The following is an 18,342-nucleotide window of genomic DNA, read 5'->3' as shown; positions in this document are numbered from 1 at the left end:
CTAAAAAACTGGCAGACTTAAAGGTAAGATGAATGGAGCTAGGGCTGGGACAAAAAATATGTCGACGCAAAATATGAGCGTCGATTCGTCAAGCATAACGTGTGCTGCTAAATATTTTTACATTTACACCTTCAGTGTTTTCCATACATTGACTAATCTGTGGCTGGGCACCACAAAATCAAAACCGGCCACCACACATTGATGTTCTATGTTGTAGGCCTACTATTTAAATTAAAGATAAGATAAAATAATTTCATTGAGCTGCACTTTTTACTCACACAGCCTTTCCTCGCCCCGCCCGCTCTCTCTCGTAACGAGCCCGCTGCTCCTCCTCTGCATATGTGCATTTAACAAAATATTCACGGTTGTTAAAGGATTGTTGTTGCCACATAGAAGCACTGCATAGAACACAGTGGGCTAAATTGCTATTAAATCCACTTAGCATCATGACCATGCTGTGCAAATTTGTTCAAAACTGCTGCATTAAAGGCACACTATGCAGGTTTTTTAGCTTAATATGCAAGTTTTTTAGCTTAATTTACCTTAATTTAACAGCTTCAGAGTCATTGAAATGGTTATATGACTTTTTTTGGGTTGAATGGTGGCCGTCTCGTTTCCCCCTAGCGCCTGTGAGCGGAAAAAACACTCTTGCAACTGTGGGCCGGCGGGCCGATGCCCTCAGTGTCAGGAAGTATAACGTGTGTAACGAATTGCTTTACTGCATTCAAATACACATACACGCCAGGCACAGGCTAGAAAAAGGTAGTGATGGAGTTTCTCAGACATTCGTCATGACAGAGCCAGCGAAAAAGAAGCAAAAACCGAGAAAACAGTAAGGAAATTGCCAATACTGCATAGTTTACCTTTAAAGTTAAAGTAAACTCTCTTAAGGTCTTATCACAACATAGTACATTGAGGAGACTAAGTTAAGTTACAGTATGCAATCAAGCAGTATCTCAAAGCTAACGTTAGAATACTGTTTGGATGTCAAGTTTAGCATGCTTACTTGCAGCTGCTTGTATTCGTTATCATGCAGGGCTCATTTTATTGACTCTGAATGTTTGCAAAATCCCAATGTAAATGGAAAAGTGTTTTCCAAGACTCAAAAGTGCTTGTCCAAAGGAGAAGAACGAACCGTTATTTGAACTAACTACGTTATGAATTGCATCCACACATCAGCATCCTTTTAACTGTGTTAATGTTAATTGCAAGGATTCCCACACGAACGTCTTAAAATGACCAGGCACTCAATTAGACATACACTACTGAACTTTATTGAATGCTACCTCTGACTAAGAATGCATTACTTTGCACTTGTATAGTCTTTTATTTTGGAATCTTAAGAGCAATAAACATATATTGCAATGTTAAAGAATTCATGTTTTTTCATTCAGATATGTAAATAAACATGTATAAGTTGCTATTAGTGAATTAATGGGGAGATAATCGAAATCGAATCGGACTGAAAAAATGAATCGTTAGATTAATCGATTCATCGAAAAAATAATTGCTAGATTAATCATTTAAAAAATAATTGTTTATCCCAGCCCTAAATGGAGCCATTATTTTCCAGGAGAATCTTGCCATCCACTAGGAGGATGAGGATGAGACGTGGGTAGACCTTCCAGTAGGACAACGATCCAAAGCAATATACAGCAAAGGAAACTCAATTGGTTTCAGAGAAAGAAAATCAAGGCCCTGACGTAAATCCAACTGAACATTTGAGGAAGGAACTAAAGATCAGTTAAATCTTGAACATTCCGAGAGGGCCTCATAGAACGTCTATAACATAGCCTAGGTGGTCGCAACTCACAAAAGTAAGCAGATAGAAAGAACTCACGCAAATCTAGCCTACAACATGCCGAAGATCTGTTTAGAAGAATAGTCCAAAATCACACCTGAATAATGCGACTGATTAGTTTCTTCATACATGAAATGTCTCGAAGCTATCATTACAAGGCATTTCCACAAAGTATTGAAGACACTTCAGTTGGCACGTTCAGTACTTTTTTCCTGTGTCATTCCACTTTATTACACATAACTTTATTTAAGGACTTTAATGTCAGGATTTCTTTATGTGGATTTCCTGAGGTAATACTAATGTCTGGTGAACTTTTTATGTGACTAGCCTTATTGGAAATATACTTACTGAAAAAAACATTGATGCGTACATGCAAAACGTTCTAGTCACAAATATAACCTCAGTTGTCTGAATGCCTGTGGCTATATTCTAAAACGTAACAGAATTGAATGAAAACAGTTAATTGTAGGACTTCATTTAAAGGGTAACTGAAACATGAACAAGTGGAATTTATATGTCTGTGATGTTTGTAAAGCACATAAATATAATGCAAATCTCTTTGTCTCCACTGATACAGCTTCATGACAAATCTTGAGCGTATAGCTGGCCCTGACTACATCCCTACTGCTCAAGATGTCCTTCGGGTCAGAGTGCCCACTACGGGCATCAATGATTATTCCTTTAGTGTTGAGAGGATAACACTCAGGTAAATAAAAAGCCTTGAAAAACAATTCCAGTCTAAGAACAACCTAGGGTCTATATTTAGATGATAAAGAGTGTTTACTTTCATTTGGAACCAAAACAACGTTCATTTGTGCAGTTTTGAGTAGTAAGACCGGAATATTACAACTTGCCTTTGGGGGCAGCTTTGCTATGGCGCCTGCTGGAATGAATGCTATGGTACGCACACAAAACTGTTATATCCATAATGAGTCTTGAATTAGTGAATTGGCTTATAACATTGTGTGCTGATAACCAGCAACTATAGATATGCCTATAGTAAAAAAAAACAACAGCCTACAACTTCTGTAGCGTGCGTGCGTATTCTCTCTCCTGCTTAAACAAAAGATGTGTGCATGCATATAGTTCTGCATTAAGTTGATTTTGATAACGTGTTTACAAACTTTACAGAAAATTGTAAATAGCATACTGTCATTCAGTGATGTTACTATGGAGAGGCTCTCTACAGACAATCTTAAGTATTTTTACCTTTGTAAGAAAAAAAACCTTTGTTATAAAAAAGGACATTTGCCATCTTGCTAGAAGTAGTCAGTACAAGTCGATTACTGTCAACAGACACCAAAAGGAAGAGAGTTTGGTAATGGACTTGTGCGGACTTTCTTCTCACAAATTGGCACAAACTAGAATAGTAATAGTTAGTGCACTGACTGCACAAACAGTCCTTTATAAAACTTTTCATTACACTTACAAAGGTAAAAATAGTCCAGTTTGTCTGCAGACACTCTCACTCTTTTTTTTTTTTAGCATGCTGTAGATAATGACTTAAAAGAGTGGTTTACTTGTGGCAAAGCTGCCCCCAAAGTTTATGCTATAAATTATATAGCTAACATAGCGATTTGTTTTGTTGGGGGGGGGGGGGGGGTATTTCTTATTCCATTCCACAACTACACCTATGTTTGATGGATTTGTTGAAAATATATACAGCTCCTGAAAAAATTAAGAGACCACTGTACATTGCTGAGGGACATTCAAATGAGTTGACGACGGTCATATTCAAATGTGTATATATTTACACATATACACACCATGGCGGTTGCTGCTCTTTGGAAGAGGGGAAGCTCTGATAAAAATGGTCAATTATTAAATTAATATTATTAAGGTGCTATATTGTTGTTTAAGGGGAAAAGTTATCCCAAAACCCAGATTAGACCAAACAGTATAGAGTTCTGAGACATTGCAGCTGGCTTGGCTATGCTAGTTCACTTTGTGGGAAGTTTAAATAGGCTATTTGGGAGCCTACAGTTATTTCTCTGTGACTATTCTGTATGTTCATCTGCCTTGCTGTTTTATTTTGAAGTATAAGTATAAATATATATACTTTTTTGATCCCGTGAGGGAAATTTGGTCTCTGCATTTATCCCAATCCGTGAATTAGTGAAACACACACAGCACACAGTGTATACACAGTGAGGTGAAGTACACGCTAATCGGCGCAGTGAGCTGCCTGCACCAACAGCGGCGCTCAGGGAGCAGTGAGGGGTAAGGTGCCTTGCTCAAGGGCACTTCAGCCGTGCCTACTTCGGTCGGGGTTCGAACCGGCAACCCTCCGGTTACAGGTCCGAAGTGCTAACCAGTAGGCCATGGCTGCCCCATCTCCCCTGGTAGGGAAGACTATCAAATTGCTTTTAAAATTCAAATAAACATTAGCATAGCCAGGCTACTTTGTGTGTGGATCACTCTCAGCACCCATTCTAGTAGGTTTGCAATGTGCATGTCTTTAAAATCATTCCCACAATAAATATTATGTTTTTATGAGTAATGAGTGAACTTGTTGATAAAGTGAGTAACTTTTCATTACAAAGATATTGCAAGAAAACAACCACAGTCATTTTTACCTACTCATGCATTGGATTACTTGACCCTTACAGTGTGGGTTTAGCAGTAAAAATCAACATTCCAGTTTATTCAGAAGTTGAGATATTACCCTTTTAGGTAACACTTTATAATAACTACACACAATTCAAAGCGGAAAACCACCAGCGATCATCATCTATTTGAGTTCTGTTCATGATAGAGTTCCCAAAATCGCACATAAGGTGTGCAAAAAAGTGTCTATTTTCGTAATTTAAAAAAAGCTAAAAACGCAATTTTGCGTTTTTGGCACTCAACGCATGGGAACAAGACATGCAATATTGTGTTTTTGGCACTCAATGTGGTAAGTATTAACAATTAATTTATAAACACATTTTAGACATAGGCTTACTTACTATGAACAAACTATTTATAACTGTGTGTACAAATCAGTGTTTCCCCTACAATGTATTCATCAGCGGCGCAGTGCCGCTCCTGGAATTCAAGCGCCACTGCAAAAAAAGTTGCCTAATTAAAAAAAATAAATAGACGCAAGTGAACTTCAGGAACAGCTGCCGTTCGTTCAGGTTTCATGTCAACAAATAATAGTAGGCTAATGTTGAAGGCGCAGTCAGGGATTCCACAGGAGATCACTTTTGTTTGTGTTTATGTTTAAGTTTATTAGCAGACGCAATTTTGTGCAAAAAAACGTAGCCTACATTATGTTAACCAAGGAACCAAATTAAACACGTCAGCGAGATAGCTCGCCCCTACCTTCAGTAGCCTATTCCCAGATAAATCCACGCATTGTTTCGTTTTTGTTTGTGATGCAGGCAATGCTTTTAAGCCCTGTATTGCTAACATGCCTACTGTAGCTCACATGTGCATGGGCTGTGAAACTAAGGTCTAGCTAGCCTATTGGTGGGTTTAATTGAATTTGAGTAATAGGATACGCAAGCATTTACATCTGAGATAGTTTGTAATTCCCGTAGAGCTCACCAAAATTATAGATATGATACAAGACACTTATCTGCTATAATCCAAGATAGATTTTCTTCGAATTTTTGACCATTTATTTTACCAAATGACATGGGAAACATAATTAATTTCATCCATATATTCTTATGCACCATGCACAACAACGCTAGCCTGGAAACCAGACTCTCTGACTTCGCAGTACTGTACTGTAGGGAAAATAAATCGACCGGAAGTACGTAGACAGGCCAAGGCCAGGCTACAACAACGCTACTAAGTTAGCTTAAAACCGTGAGAATCAAGCCAGCGTCACAGGCCGTCACGGCATTAAAGTGACAGGCACTCAATTCGACAGCACCAATACAGTGTAATGGCATGAAAGAGAAGTCTATATAGTTTATACAGTGCTGTGCAAAAGTTAAGACACCCATGCTGAAATTGACTAAAGGGAGGAATAAATAACATATTTTGCCTTTTGTCTTAATGCCTTAATTAAAAAAAAAATAGGACATCAATTATTTTTTAATGCATCATGTATCGTAAATAAATACATTATATATAAATGTCTTAACTTATGCACAGCACTGTATATTCTAAATAGTAATAGTTTGTACAGTGTACAGTTGTACAGTGGCTAATACTAATAATGTAAATGAAAAAGGTGAAAGAAAAACATGCATGAATAATCCTGTTCAAGTACTGCAATAATCATGCTTGTGTTGATGGTTATGTCATAATGCCATAATTTGTAACTTAATCTGTCCATTTCTTTCACAAAATCCACCAGAAGTCACCATTTAAGGAGTCATTTTTTCAGATGTTTCGGGCGGGTGCTTCCTACGATCAACAGCACCGCTGCTGGAAAAAATTCTAGGGGAAACAATGCTTTACAAATAAGGAACAAAGCATTTTGTAATAGTTAGCAACTGTTTTATTGGGAAAATGATTTCATTTATAAGTGGTTGTTTCAATATTTATTAAGTATAAATCATGTACTTACAAACATATTTTTTGGATAGGCTTATGTACTATGAACAAACCATTTATAACTGTGTGAACAAATGCTTTACTGATGATAAATTATGTATGAACAAGAAATTAATAATGATGAACAAACTATTAACTAATAACTAACAAAGGCTTAATAAATTATGAATTGTGTGTAGTTATTATAAAGTGTTACCCAATTTGACATTTTATGGCAGCCATTTTTTAAACTTCAATATGGCTGCCATATAGACATCTGATCAAATGCAAACATTGATTTTCTGACTCCTTATACAATAACCTTTCCAAAAATGTTTAGTTTACCTAATCCCCAAGAAATTCCCACAAAGGTTAAAATCTGAATATAAGGAACCTGACTATATAAATGCATATTCCGATCTTACTTAAAATTGCAACGTTGTTTTGGTCCCCAACTAACATCCTAAAATAGAACTATACATTTAATGTTACAGATTAAGTAAGCCTATTCCATTTCTCTATCTTATGATAGGAATAGGAAATGCACTGAAAGTATGTTGTAGTATGTTTAAATTGTTAGTCAGAATGTAGAGGTCTAAATCACTTAACATACATGCCTCATTTCATCAAATGTATTTATTGACATGTAGCAACAACGTTATTTGACTCTTTTTCATGTAACAATATGTCACATGAAAGTAGCCAATCATAAGGGGCCAGTGCTTCCCTTAGTTCCCACCCCAAACTGCCTGCTGAAGTTGTTTTGTGTGTGCACAACTCAACTTTGAGTTAGCAGAATAAAAACATTCAAGCAGAAGTCATCTTGGAGAGCATGTTTCCCCACCAGTGGTTGTGTTGTGTACTCGCAGCTGTTTTTTCCTTGCTCGAAGCTACCTGAACTACCCTTACCTGTGTTTGAGTGTTTTGGTTGGATTTAAACGCCACACTATTAATGTTAATGCAAGGGTCTTCAGCCTTTTTCAGCCCAAGGTGCCCTTGGCTGAGAGAGACACTGAGCACGGCCCCCCATCTCCGCCCTACTCTGTCCTGCCCCAAATTTAGGCCTGAAATTTAGTTTTATATTTGAAAATAAGTGTCAGTCACACACACACACACACATCAACATGTACACTGTCTGTATTAGGGGTGATTTATAGAACTTGTTTAAATGTATTCTGTTAATTATTGACATTTTTTGTACCTTACACGGGGCAACTTTTTGCGCAATGTTGCCGGGCAATGTTACTGAGTGACACTTTCCCATTGACATTGGGCAACATAATTTTTATCTGAACGATTTAGATACTAATGGGCAATATTTTTAGATCATCCAATCAGAGTACTAGCTATGAATCACTTGACCATCTGTGAGCTTCTGAAATTTTCAACAAAGCATCACAACAGTGAAGTGAGGAAAAAGAGAGGCTTCTTATATATTTTTACTCCATTAAGTGTTTATGGAGAAACCCAAACTGGGCATTTACCTCATCAAATGCTTAAAAAAACAACTAGCATCTATTTTGGTGTGCTGAGGTTGTTAAGAAGACATAAACTGGACTTGGACTCAAGGTTTAGTGACTCGACTACACTACACTACCATGATTTTACAGAGTTCCTGCCATAATCTAACTGCTTTAGCTTAAGTTACCTTAAGTTACATTCTTACATATATCACCTTTAACTGTTGATGTCAGCCTTCACATGATATTGTAAATATTTTTAAAATATATTTCATTTATTTTAATTGACCCGCCTGCAAATGACCCGAATATTATTAAAAATATTTAACACCCGCTCAATTTAGATCAACGTGCGCAACACTGGTACTTACGACTAAAAAATTTGATCTCAAATGAATACATGAATAGACACAAAATGAATACAAAATAAAAGTTGAACTCCCTGGACTGACATTAGTATGCATATGCATCTTTTCTGATTTGTTGACAGCTCCATTTCATTCAATTGTGCCTTGTGTGATCCAATTGTGTGATTTGAATTATTCTATTCAGTTTGAGAGAGTGCTCAGATGGACCGTTATTTACTGCAGTAGTGCATCCATCAAACCTAAATAAACAACAAACTTCACCAAGAATACCAAAGAAAAAAACCCGTAAACCCTGCGTGTCTGTATACACTAGGGTTGGGCACCAAAACCCGCTTTCACTGCGAGGCATCACTGCATGTCATGCGCTGTCAGAAAACCACATCCAGATACAGTTAGTTAACAAACGCTATATGTATAAGCTTAAAGCAGAGGGGTGCACCACATACAGTAGGCTAGTGTACAGTGTTTGACAGCTCGCCTGAGCCCATACCAAGTAGCCTACTTTAAAGCAATATCACAAGCTCTTGTCAAAATCTATGACAAGAGCTATGAAACAACATCAACAGCATACTTTACACAATAACCTTGCAAATGCACTAACTGGCATCTATTTGAAATGTTATCAGCAAACTTGTAAACTGAAAACTCACTGTGTGTTTCGAACAACATTTACATGACATTAATCTTTCATGTGCATGAGGCCCATATAGCATCACAATGAATATAAAGATAATGCTAAAAGTTTACTTGCAAAAACATTAATATGTAGCTTACAAACATACCTCTGCATTGATATCCCCAGAGCCCGTCTACGGAGAGCCTGGCCACTCCCTATTAAGTCCCATTGTACCGAATTTTGGTTGCAGTTCCACCAGAGTTCCACTGGGGGCGATCACCATAAGTGCAATATGAATGGGAGTCTATGGAGCTAGACGGCTAAATTTGTCTCTTACACGTGACTGTCGTTGAGAAATCTCAGATTTGATTGTAGTTTTTACAAGTTCAACATGGGTTATAGGTCGAAAGTTGAATGAACGAGTACTTATGTCCTTTCGATTTCTTACAGGTTGGATCGTTGCCGTTGTTGCCCATAACACGCTAGCATTGTGCTATATTATATATATCCCGAGAAAAGTGGATTTTGAGGGGTACAGCTCCATAGACCTCCATCCATTCTGCACTCGTGGACAAGCGCCCTCACATGGAACCAGAGAAGGAACTGCAACCAGTTCAGAAACCGGAATTTTTCCGAGAGTGGAAGTTCTCCCCTTATTAGACATTCTCTGATATCCCTGAGCTGTCAAAGAGACTACGGAACCATCTTCGTATGTTATCACTAATTAAGCTGCTCTGACAGGGGGTAGCCTATGTTAGCGCATAGTTGCTGTTAAAATGCGTACTAGCGCTGGGAATCGAGACACCGACATACTGTATAGGCTAACATGTTTAAAACTATTGCCTGTTATGGGAGAAGACATCAAATTTCTTGAAGCATATGGGAACACACTGAATGAACTTGAAAGCAGTGAGTCCCTTGACGTTGGATTAGGTTACTTGCCAATGCCGTTCTCCATGACCTGCCAATTCCAAGCCGTTTTAACATACCTTATGGCAAGCTGCCTACACTGGATAAACTTGAAAGCAGAGCTTACCATTGTGTGTGCATCCATGGCAAGCTGTTTTAACATTTAAATGTATTATGCGTGGAAGCAATGAGATATTGATAGTAAATTGAATATAACTGTATTACTCTGGCACCCACATAACAAATGAACATGAAAACAGTCACATATACCAACAATTGTAAACTACTATACAATAAAGTAGCCTGGTCAAATCAGTTCCTATCGCTGGTGACTTTGTAGTTCTTCAGAGCCCTATTTTTACTACCCCTGCTGTCTGTACCACGTCCATTACGGACACTATCATCACTATTACCACTGGCACCTCTAGCTATGTTGGGCAGAGGGTCGAAATAAGCAGGGTATGCTTAGTGGACACTGTTTTAATCAGTCATGTTGTTTGTCACAATTTTGATTTTTTTTTTTATAGTGAATGTCATGTATCATGGAAGTGTGAAATTTGCTATTGTTGACTCATGTAGTCATGCATTCTTTTGTTTTAAAAGGTAGTCTGAGACTGGCCATAAATAATTCAGTGGAAATGCATGGATTCCGGTTGCTGCTACTGGAAGAAACTGGAATCCATGCATTTCCACTGAATTATTTTTGGAATCTGATCCCTTATCATACCTGTTAATTCTTACTCGTTGCTCGACTTATCATGACTAAATTCAAGATGGCTGCAAACGCTAAACTTCGTGAAGATACTGTCTGTATAAATCGTCTTGTAAGTAAACTACCAGTGCTTTTTCAAAGTTCTCAATGTCTCGTTTTAAATGTCAGGGCCCTCGGAAGTCTACCAATGAAGTGTGGAGATACATTGAGCCTCGTAAATGGGTGTAAAACAGTGATTTATTTGCATGGCTAGCCCGATGCCGAAGCACCACTATTGAAAAAGCTGTTGGTAGCATCGGCTAACTAGCGCCAGATTTTGGAGTGCAGGGGACAAGCCGAGATGGGCTATGAGACATACGTTCACACTCGGTATCATGTTTCAATACACTTTAGGTCAATATCACACCGGAATTCTCCTTTAAGGTGAGAAAACAGCATAATTTTTGTTAAGTAAATGGTTGTGTAAGCAGTGATAATTTCTCTCTTGCTCTGCTTGTGACATAGGATTGTGGATGTGGGTGGACAGAAGTCGGAGCGACGTAAGTGGATCCATTGCTTTGAGAATGTGACGTCCCTCATATTTTTGGCCTCCCTCAGCGAGTATGACCAGCGGTTGGAGGAAAATGATATAGATGTGAGAATCATTTTTATTTTCATATTCCTATGGCTCTTTTTTAATGTCACAGTAACCCTGCCATATATTGTGGCTATTACGTAAGGCTAATCTGAGCTGATTTAATTTGCCGTATTAGTTATCCACCTCTTTGTTTTATACACCATAAACAAGCATTAACAAGCTGCTTGTTAACTGGAAACAAATATGCTTGTAAGGAACTTAAAAGGCTGCTTATTAACACTTACAAGCTGCATGTTAACTGTTAGTTAATGTTATTAAAGGATAACAACAGTTAACTAACTGTTAGTAATGAATTGTTAACTGCTTATTATGCACTGATAATACCTAATAAGCACATGTTATTCTAAAGCGTTACCCATTAATTTACCTAGCTGAACTGGTTAAAACTTATTTAGCAAATGTAGTGACAGCCAACTCTATTCAACTACATTTTCAGATACTTTTTTGAAAATTATAATAGAAATAACTTGTAGAAATAAAATGTTCTGTCAAACATGTTTTATATATTCTATGTGCTGTATAAATATATTATGTATACAGCAGTTAGGTCTTGTCAAACTATTGTTTATTTCTGATTGGACTAGAGACATACCATAACTGGCTATATCTCAGGACATCCCCACTCTGACTCACCGCTAGTGATCACTTCACACACTTTGAATTGTCTGACCTGAACATTCCATTTATTCAAAAAACGTCATTGAGTGAGAAAATGGAGTGAGTGAGTAGGGCCATGAAGAGACCTTTGGAGGAAAAGGGGCTCAAACTGAAAAAAGGGCACATGGAACAAGCAACAATGAGAGTCTTTGACATAGGCTCCGTCCTCGGTCCAGGGGCCTCATGTACAAAGACTTGCTTGCATAGAATTCCTACTAAAACATTGTGTACGTGAAAACCTGGAAAGTAGAGCATGCACAAACAAATTCAGATATATGAAACTGTGCGTAGGCAGGAATCTGCACAACTTTTCTTTGTACATCCCAATTAACGTGAAATTAAGCGCACATGCACGAGCATTACACTCCACCCTCTCTCCTCCCTCAATCACTAATTTTAATATGCTAACGAGAAGGCCACTCGTGAGCGCAGACCTCCGCAAAGACAAAATGGCCTATCCAGCAATATTAATAAGAAGGAAAACTCATTTGTGGATCTATCCGTACTCGAACCTAAATGTAATAATTGAAATCAATTAAAAACAAAAGTTTATTTCCAGCGAATGCGAGGTAGAAGTGCTCTTATCCGACGAAATGGCAAGAAACTTACGTCTTTATCATCTGTAATTAATCTGTAACAAAAAAACAGTAGTGGCAAAGCGTGGCAGTGGCTACTAGGGTCAGAGACGGTGGCAGATTCATTGGTCAGTCTGCAAGTAGGTGTCAGGGACTAGTTTGCCCGTCGATATGATTGCAGCGTGTGACGTATGGATAAGGAGGTCAGCTTAAATATCCTGGTGGCGGTAGACAGGTGAGTTAATTGCTGTCAATGATCCCTAAGGGCTCCTCCCGAACTTTGTTTAGAAAACATCATTTCACTAGTTCGCCCGTTGATATGATTGTTATGCTGAGCGTATAAGCTATACACTTGTTTGGCATGGTAGCTGGTCGTGGTCCTGGAATGCCTGAAGCGGAGATCGTGATAGAACGATGGCCACTTGCACCCCAAAAGCAGAAGCAGAAAAGAAGGCCGCCACCGAAATTACATTAGTGCTTGCTTAGAAAGTCGTAGATCCACTAGATTGGAGCTGCATGCAGCTGTAGTAGCACATCCTATCCTGAATGAATGCACAGAGTAGCAGTCTGCGGGAACCAGATTTGACAAGATGGATTTTAAAAGAGTCTGGAACCTGTGACGAGTGATGAGTACCCTTCGTCTGAGATGAAGAGCAGGCTAGTAGGCGATGCTTGACCTGACTGATATGAGATGTAGTGTGAAAAGCTGAAGATCTGAGTCAGAGTTAAATATGAATATGGAGTGTCCTTATTGGAACTGATCGGTTTACTCTGTTTGGTAGTAACCTAATTGTGTCCTGGTCTAACGCTCAAGATCTGCAATGAGTAGCCATCGGGAATGAAATGAGACGAGGGGCATGTAAACTCACTGCATTTCAGCAACCCATAGAAGGCTGGTAAACATGCCGGAGGCATGAATAGCATGAATGATGAGTAGGCAGATGGAATGATGGCCTGGGACAGGGTCCCGGGAGGTGAAAGGGGGAAGGAAAGAGGGTTAGGGGGAGTAGCGTCGCAGTCGCTACCGGAGCCGGCTGAGACCAGGTGCTCGCTAACTCGTAAGGAAAATGGGGAGCTAGTGAGGTGAAACTTTGAACGAACGCCTCTTTATGAGTCGTGGCGTGTTGTACAGACGTGGCTCCGGGAATGGAAAGGGGAGAGGGAAAAGGGGAAGGAAGGGAGCAGTCATCGGAACGAAAATGGGGAGCTAACGAGTAGGGGTGTCAGTATTTTGATTTTATATCGAAATCGATCGAAATTACATCTCAATCATCGCATGTATGCCATGTATGATGCACAAACGCACCGAAATCGAAGCCCCTCTTGCTACTCTGAAATCACCCGTGTGGAAGTATTTTGTCGTTCATTCACGTCAATTAACACTAACACTAACACTAGCCTACTCAAGCAAAAGATTATCTAGGCCTAGTTACATCCCAAAATTACTTTAAGGCTTAAAATGCACATTGATAAGTACATATTCCATCAACACTAACCTTGGGTCTCTTCGGAGTGTGCTGAAACCAGGTGTTACGGTCTCGTAGACGCTAGGTACACAGGAAAGGGTTTAATACACTAGTCTAGGGGCTATTGTTACGTAGTGGACAGTCAGGGAAACTACACACTGATATGAGAAGGCCGTGGAAGTGTCAGCTGATTAGTGGGCGTGGACGCACCAAGGTTTGAAAATGGGAAACAGGTGACTGATTGAGGTGGCGCGTTTTCCCATGATGTGAGTTTCTGTGTTGGCAACGCAGCGTGCCATGACCTCTCAGACCTTTTTAGGATTCTTGTTTGGACATTCTCCTTTTTGTGGACTACCGTCGTCGTAAGATAAAACTTTGACCTGAAGGACTTGGAGCTTGGGCTGGCCACTCGCTGGGAGTAAGGATTGGGTTATCCCTGTGCGTTCTTCGGCGGATGGTAAGCTACGCTCCTGGCCTTCTCATTAGTCGCACCCACAGTTCATCCATACTGACCTAGTTTTCAAATTTCACGTTCACACATACACGGCAGGGCAAGATTAACGTTACAACCCAGGTCCTAGCTAGCGTGTAGTTATTTTAGAATCCCTAGACAACGTAGCAGGTAAGTGAGCTAGTTTTGTAACCCTTTTGTTTGTATTGGTTTGTCAGCGATAGCGTCTTGGCAGTTTTCGTGTCTTTGTTGGGGTGGACTTGGCTTGTTTGTAACAAGTGGGGGCTCGTCCGGGATGGGTTTGACGCAGTAATTAGTGTCTTTAGCAGTATTGTATTTGACGCAGTAATTAGTGTCTTTAGCGGGTTGCGAACTATAAATAAGACTGACGGTAGCAATTAAGTCCAAGTTTGTGGGTCGCGTTTATGCATTGTGGTAACGCAACAAGGTTGCTGGCTGTTTCTCTATTCCTGTTTTGTATTAAAGTGTACTATCTCATTTGAATTTTAAAACAGCCCATAGGCTACTTTTGTGTTTGTGAGAATTGGTATAATTTGGTGTAGCCTGGATTTCCTTGTGGCTGTTAAAACGCGCATTGGTGCGCGTCTGTGTTTCTGCTGCATTTTGCTTTGAGGATTAGTTCACTTTCTTGAGCTCAGTAAAATGTTTTTGTTGTATGTGCATGTATTTGAATTTTGTTGTATGTGCACATATTTGAATGTGTGGCTCTGTTGCTACGTTGGTAGTGCGTTTTGTTTTGCCGCGTTGTTTTGGGTAAGTAAAGTGAAGACGTCAATCAAGGCCTAGCCATGGAATTTAATGTGCGCGAGTTTCTTGGGGAAGAGGTAACTCGCGGGCGGTTAACAAAGCTTACCAAACCAGAGCTTGTGCAGGTTTTTGAATTTATTGAGATTGACTACACGGAGGACATGAAGAAGATTAAACTCATTGATTGTCTAGCGGTACATTTGGGTTTAAAAGATGAGCGTAAGTCGGAGATCCGAAGAGAGAAAACCAGACAGTCTGAGGAGATCAGTAAAGAGAAGGAGAGAGCATATGAAGCTGAACAGCGGGAGAGAGAGAGGGTGTTTGAGGCAGAACAGCGCGAGAGGGAGGCAGGACAAAGGGAAAAAGACTAACAGATGGAGTTACAGGTCGTTAATGCAAAACTTGAGCAAACCAAGAGGGACACTCAGGACCGTCAGCGTCAGAGAGAGCATGAAGAAAGATTTGATGTGTCGAAGTGTTTGAAGATAATGCCGCGCTTCTGCCCAGAGTCACCCGATATTTTCTTTGAAGCATTCGAACGCATAGCGACAGAAAGATCATGGCCTAAAGATGAATGGGTCACCCTAATTTGCAGAGAGCTTACAGGTAAGGGTCAGGAGGCTTATATTTCTTTGGGTTTTGTTGACAGTAGTGAGTATGAGACTGTGAAGAAGGCAGTCCTGCGGGCTTATGACTTGGTGCCAGAGGCCTACAGACAGCACTTTAGGCATGCTAAGTTGTCCATAGGGCAGAGTTATGTGGATTTTGCTAGACAGCAAGAATTAAGATTTGATAAGTGGCTGCGTTCCTGTGAAGTTCATACTTTTCAAGAACTGAGACAGTTGATCATCTTAGAGCAGTTCAAGAACAGTGTTCCCCGTCCCATTGAGGTCCACTTGAATGAACAGCAGGTGACTGAGCATAGGAAGGCAGCTGAGATGGCCGACAATTATGTTTTAGTCCATCGTGACACTTGGAAGAGCAAGCCTTCGCTTCCGGTAAGAAATTCAAGCATGGATGGTAGGAAAGACTTTGGTCAGTCGAGTCAGCCTCCGCCTCGTCCCACTAGCAAGATGGTCTTGGCAGATAAGCCCTTTCGAACTTCTAACCCTTCTGACATAATTTGCCATTACTGCAAGAAACCAGGGCATATTAAGTCTCGGTGCCGTTTACTAGCTAGTAGAGGCCAGAGTAATGTCCATCAGCCTGTATCACTAGTATCTGCGGAGAGTAGGCAGAGTTCTCTGTCGGCACATGAGTCATGTGGTGTGGACTCCAACGTATATAAAAGCTTTGTGTCTCAAGGGGTGGTTGCCCCTGGGGAAGGGGAAAATGAGGTATCTGCTACGATACTGCGTGACACAGGTGCCGCCCAGTCTCTGATTGTATCTGGCTTATTGCCACTCTCCGATTGTACGTCTGTAAATGCTTCAGTTCTGTTGAAAGGGCTTGGGGGTGAATATGGTGCTGTACCTCTCCACAGAATCTTTTTAAAATCTAGTCTGGTTACAGGGTATGTCACAGTGGGTGTAGTACCTTCTTTACCTGTAGAGGGCGCCGACCTACTGATGGGAAACGATCTGGCAGGTGGGCGTGTCTGTGCCACTCCTGTGGTGAGTTTTGTGCCTTGTGAGTCTCCTGATACGCTTGCTTTAGAGCAGGAATGTCCTGAAGTTTTCCCTGCATGTGTTGTCACCCGTTCTCAGGCTCGCCGGAAGCCAAGTTCTCAGGAACTAGTTGATCTGCCGGTTGAACTGTCAGACACCTTCTTTGCCGTTTTGGAGGGGCTGCCCGATGCCCAGCAGTATAACCGTGAATCTCTCATTGCTGGACAAAAAGAAGATCCAGGTCTCTCTACTCTTAGGAACAGTGCTGCTAGTTTTGAGGAAAGTAGAGATATGGCTCAAGGTTTTTACTTAAGGGATGACGTGTTGATGCGGAAGTGGAGACCCTCTGACCGGCCTGCCACAGAAGTGTGGAGTGTTGTAAATCAAGTGGTTTTGCCACCGAGCTTTAGGACAGAAGTTCTGCGCTTAGCCCATGAGACCCCAATGGCTGGTCACTTGGATATTAGAAAAACTCAGGCTAAAGTTCTCAAACACTTTTATTGGCCTCAGCTACATAGGGATGTGGTAGCAGTGTGTAGGTCTTGCCATGCCTGTCAGCTAGTGGGGAAACCCAATCAGATCATTCCACCGGCTCCACTGTGTCCTTTGCCTGTGGTGGAGGAGCCTTTCTCTCATGTTATGATTGATTGTGTGGGTCCTTTGCCCAAGACAAAGAAAGGTAATGAATATCTCCTGACTATATATGATGTTTCCACACGGTTTCCTGAGGCGGTGCCTCTTAGGAATATTAAGGCAAAGCCTGTCTTAGATGCTTTGATTGGTTTCTTTTCTCGATTTGGTCTCCCGAAGCGAGTACAGTCTGATCGGGGGATCAAATTTTGTGTCTGGTGTGTGTCACAGTGTCCTGTGTGAACTGGGAATAGAGCAGGTCACTTCATTGGCGTACCATCCCCAGTCTCAAGGGGCCATTGAACGTTACCATCAGACCCTTAAGACTGTGATGAGGGCCTATTCAGTTCAACATCCGGGAGATTGGGATGCAGCGCTTCCCCTTCTCTTGTTTGCACTAAGGGACAGTGTAAGTGAGGCTACAGGTTTTACGCCCTTTGAGCTTGTCTTTGGACATGAGGTCCGGGGACCTTTGAGGATAGTTAAAGAACGACTCATCAACGAGTCCAGTGAAGGGAATGTGTTGCAGTATGTAGTGACTTTCCGAGACCGTTTGGCGGCTGTGTGCCAAGTGGCTCGTGAGAACTTAGAGAGGGCTAAGGTTCGCATGAAGGCTCAGTACGACAAGAAGGCTGTTGAGCGATCTTTCCGGCCTGGCGACAGGGTCTTAGTGCTCCTGCCTATGCGGGGGAATAGCTTGAGCACACGATTCTGTGGCCCGTATTCCATAGAGGAAAAGGTTGGTGATAGGAACTACGTGGTCAGCACTCCTGATCGTAGGACTAAGTCTCGCCTCTGTCATGTCAATCTCTTAAAACCATATATGGACCAAACAGAGCAGCCAGTTCTTCCAGTGGTCTGTGTTGCTTCAGAGGGGCCTGAGGTGCCTGATGAGATGGAGACCACTGAGCCGGTCAGTGCCCATCTCGGTATAAAAAAAGTAAAATTTATAAAAAAAAAAAAGGACATTTTTTTTTTTTTTGGTCCGAGGGGGGGAGGAATGTTACGTAGTGGACAGTCAGGGAAACTACACACTGATATGAGAAGGCCGTGGAAGCGTCAGCTGATTAGTGGGCGTGGACGCACCAAGGTTTGAAAATGGGAAACAGGTGACTGATTGAGGTGGCGCGTTTTCCCATGATGTGAGTTTCTGTGTCGGCAACGCAGCGTGCCATGACCTCTCAGACCTTTTTAGGATTCTTGTTTGGACAT

At 40.8% G+C, this 18,342-nt stretch overlaps 1 protein-coding gene across 2 annotated transcripts in view; it reads left to right on the top strand.

Annotated features, from left to right (window-relative positions):
* The window catches only part of LOC121677453 (guanine nucleotide-binding protein subunit alpha-11-like), a 50,134-nt gene that overhangs the window by 17,929 nt on the left and 13,863 nt on the right, over positions 1–18,342 (top strand). For both annotated transcript variants that reach the window (XM_042056204.1, XM_042056203.1), the window contains exons 5-6: positions 2,379–2,507; positions 10,844–10,973. In XM_042056204.1, coding sequence (XP_041912138.1) covers positions 2,379–2,507; positions 10,844–10,973 — 259 coding nt within the window. The remainder of the gene's footprint in view (positions 1–2,378; positions 2,508–10,843; positions 10,974–18,342) is intronic.

Source organism: Alosa sapidissima, chromosome 12 (genome assembly GCF_018492685.1).
Source record: "Alosa sapidissima isolate fAloSap1 chromosome 12, fAloSap1.pri, whole genome shotgun sequence".
In the NCBI taxonomy this organism is placed as follows: domain Eukaryota; kingdom Metazoa; phylum Chordata; class Actinopteri; order Clupeiformes; family Clupeidae; genus Alosa; species Alosa sapidissima.
The sequence above is the reverse complement of the archived record's forward strand: the minus strand, read 5'-3'. Positions and strand labels throughout refer to the sequence as shown.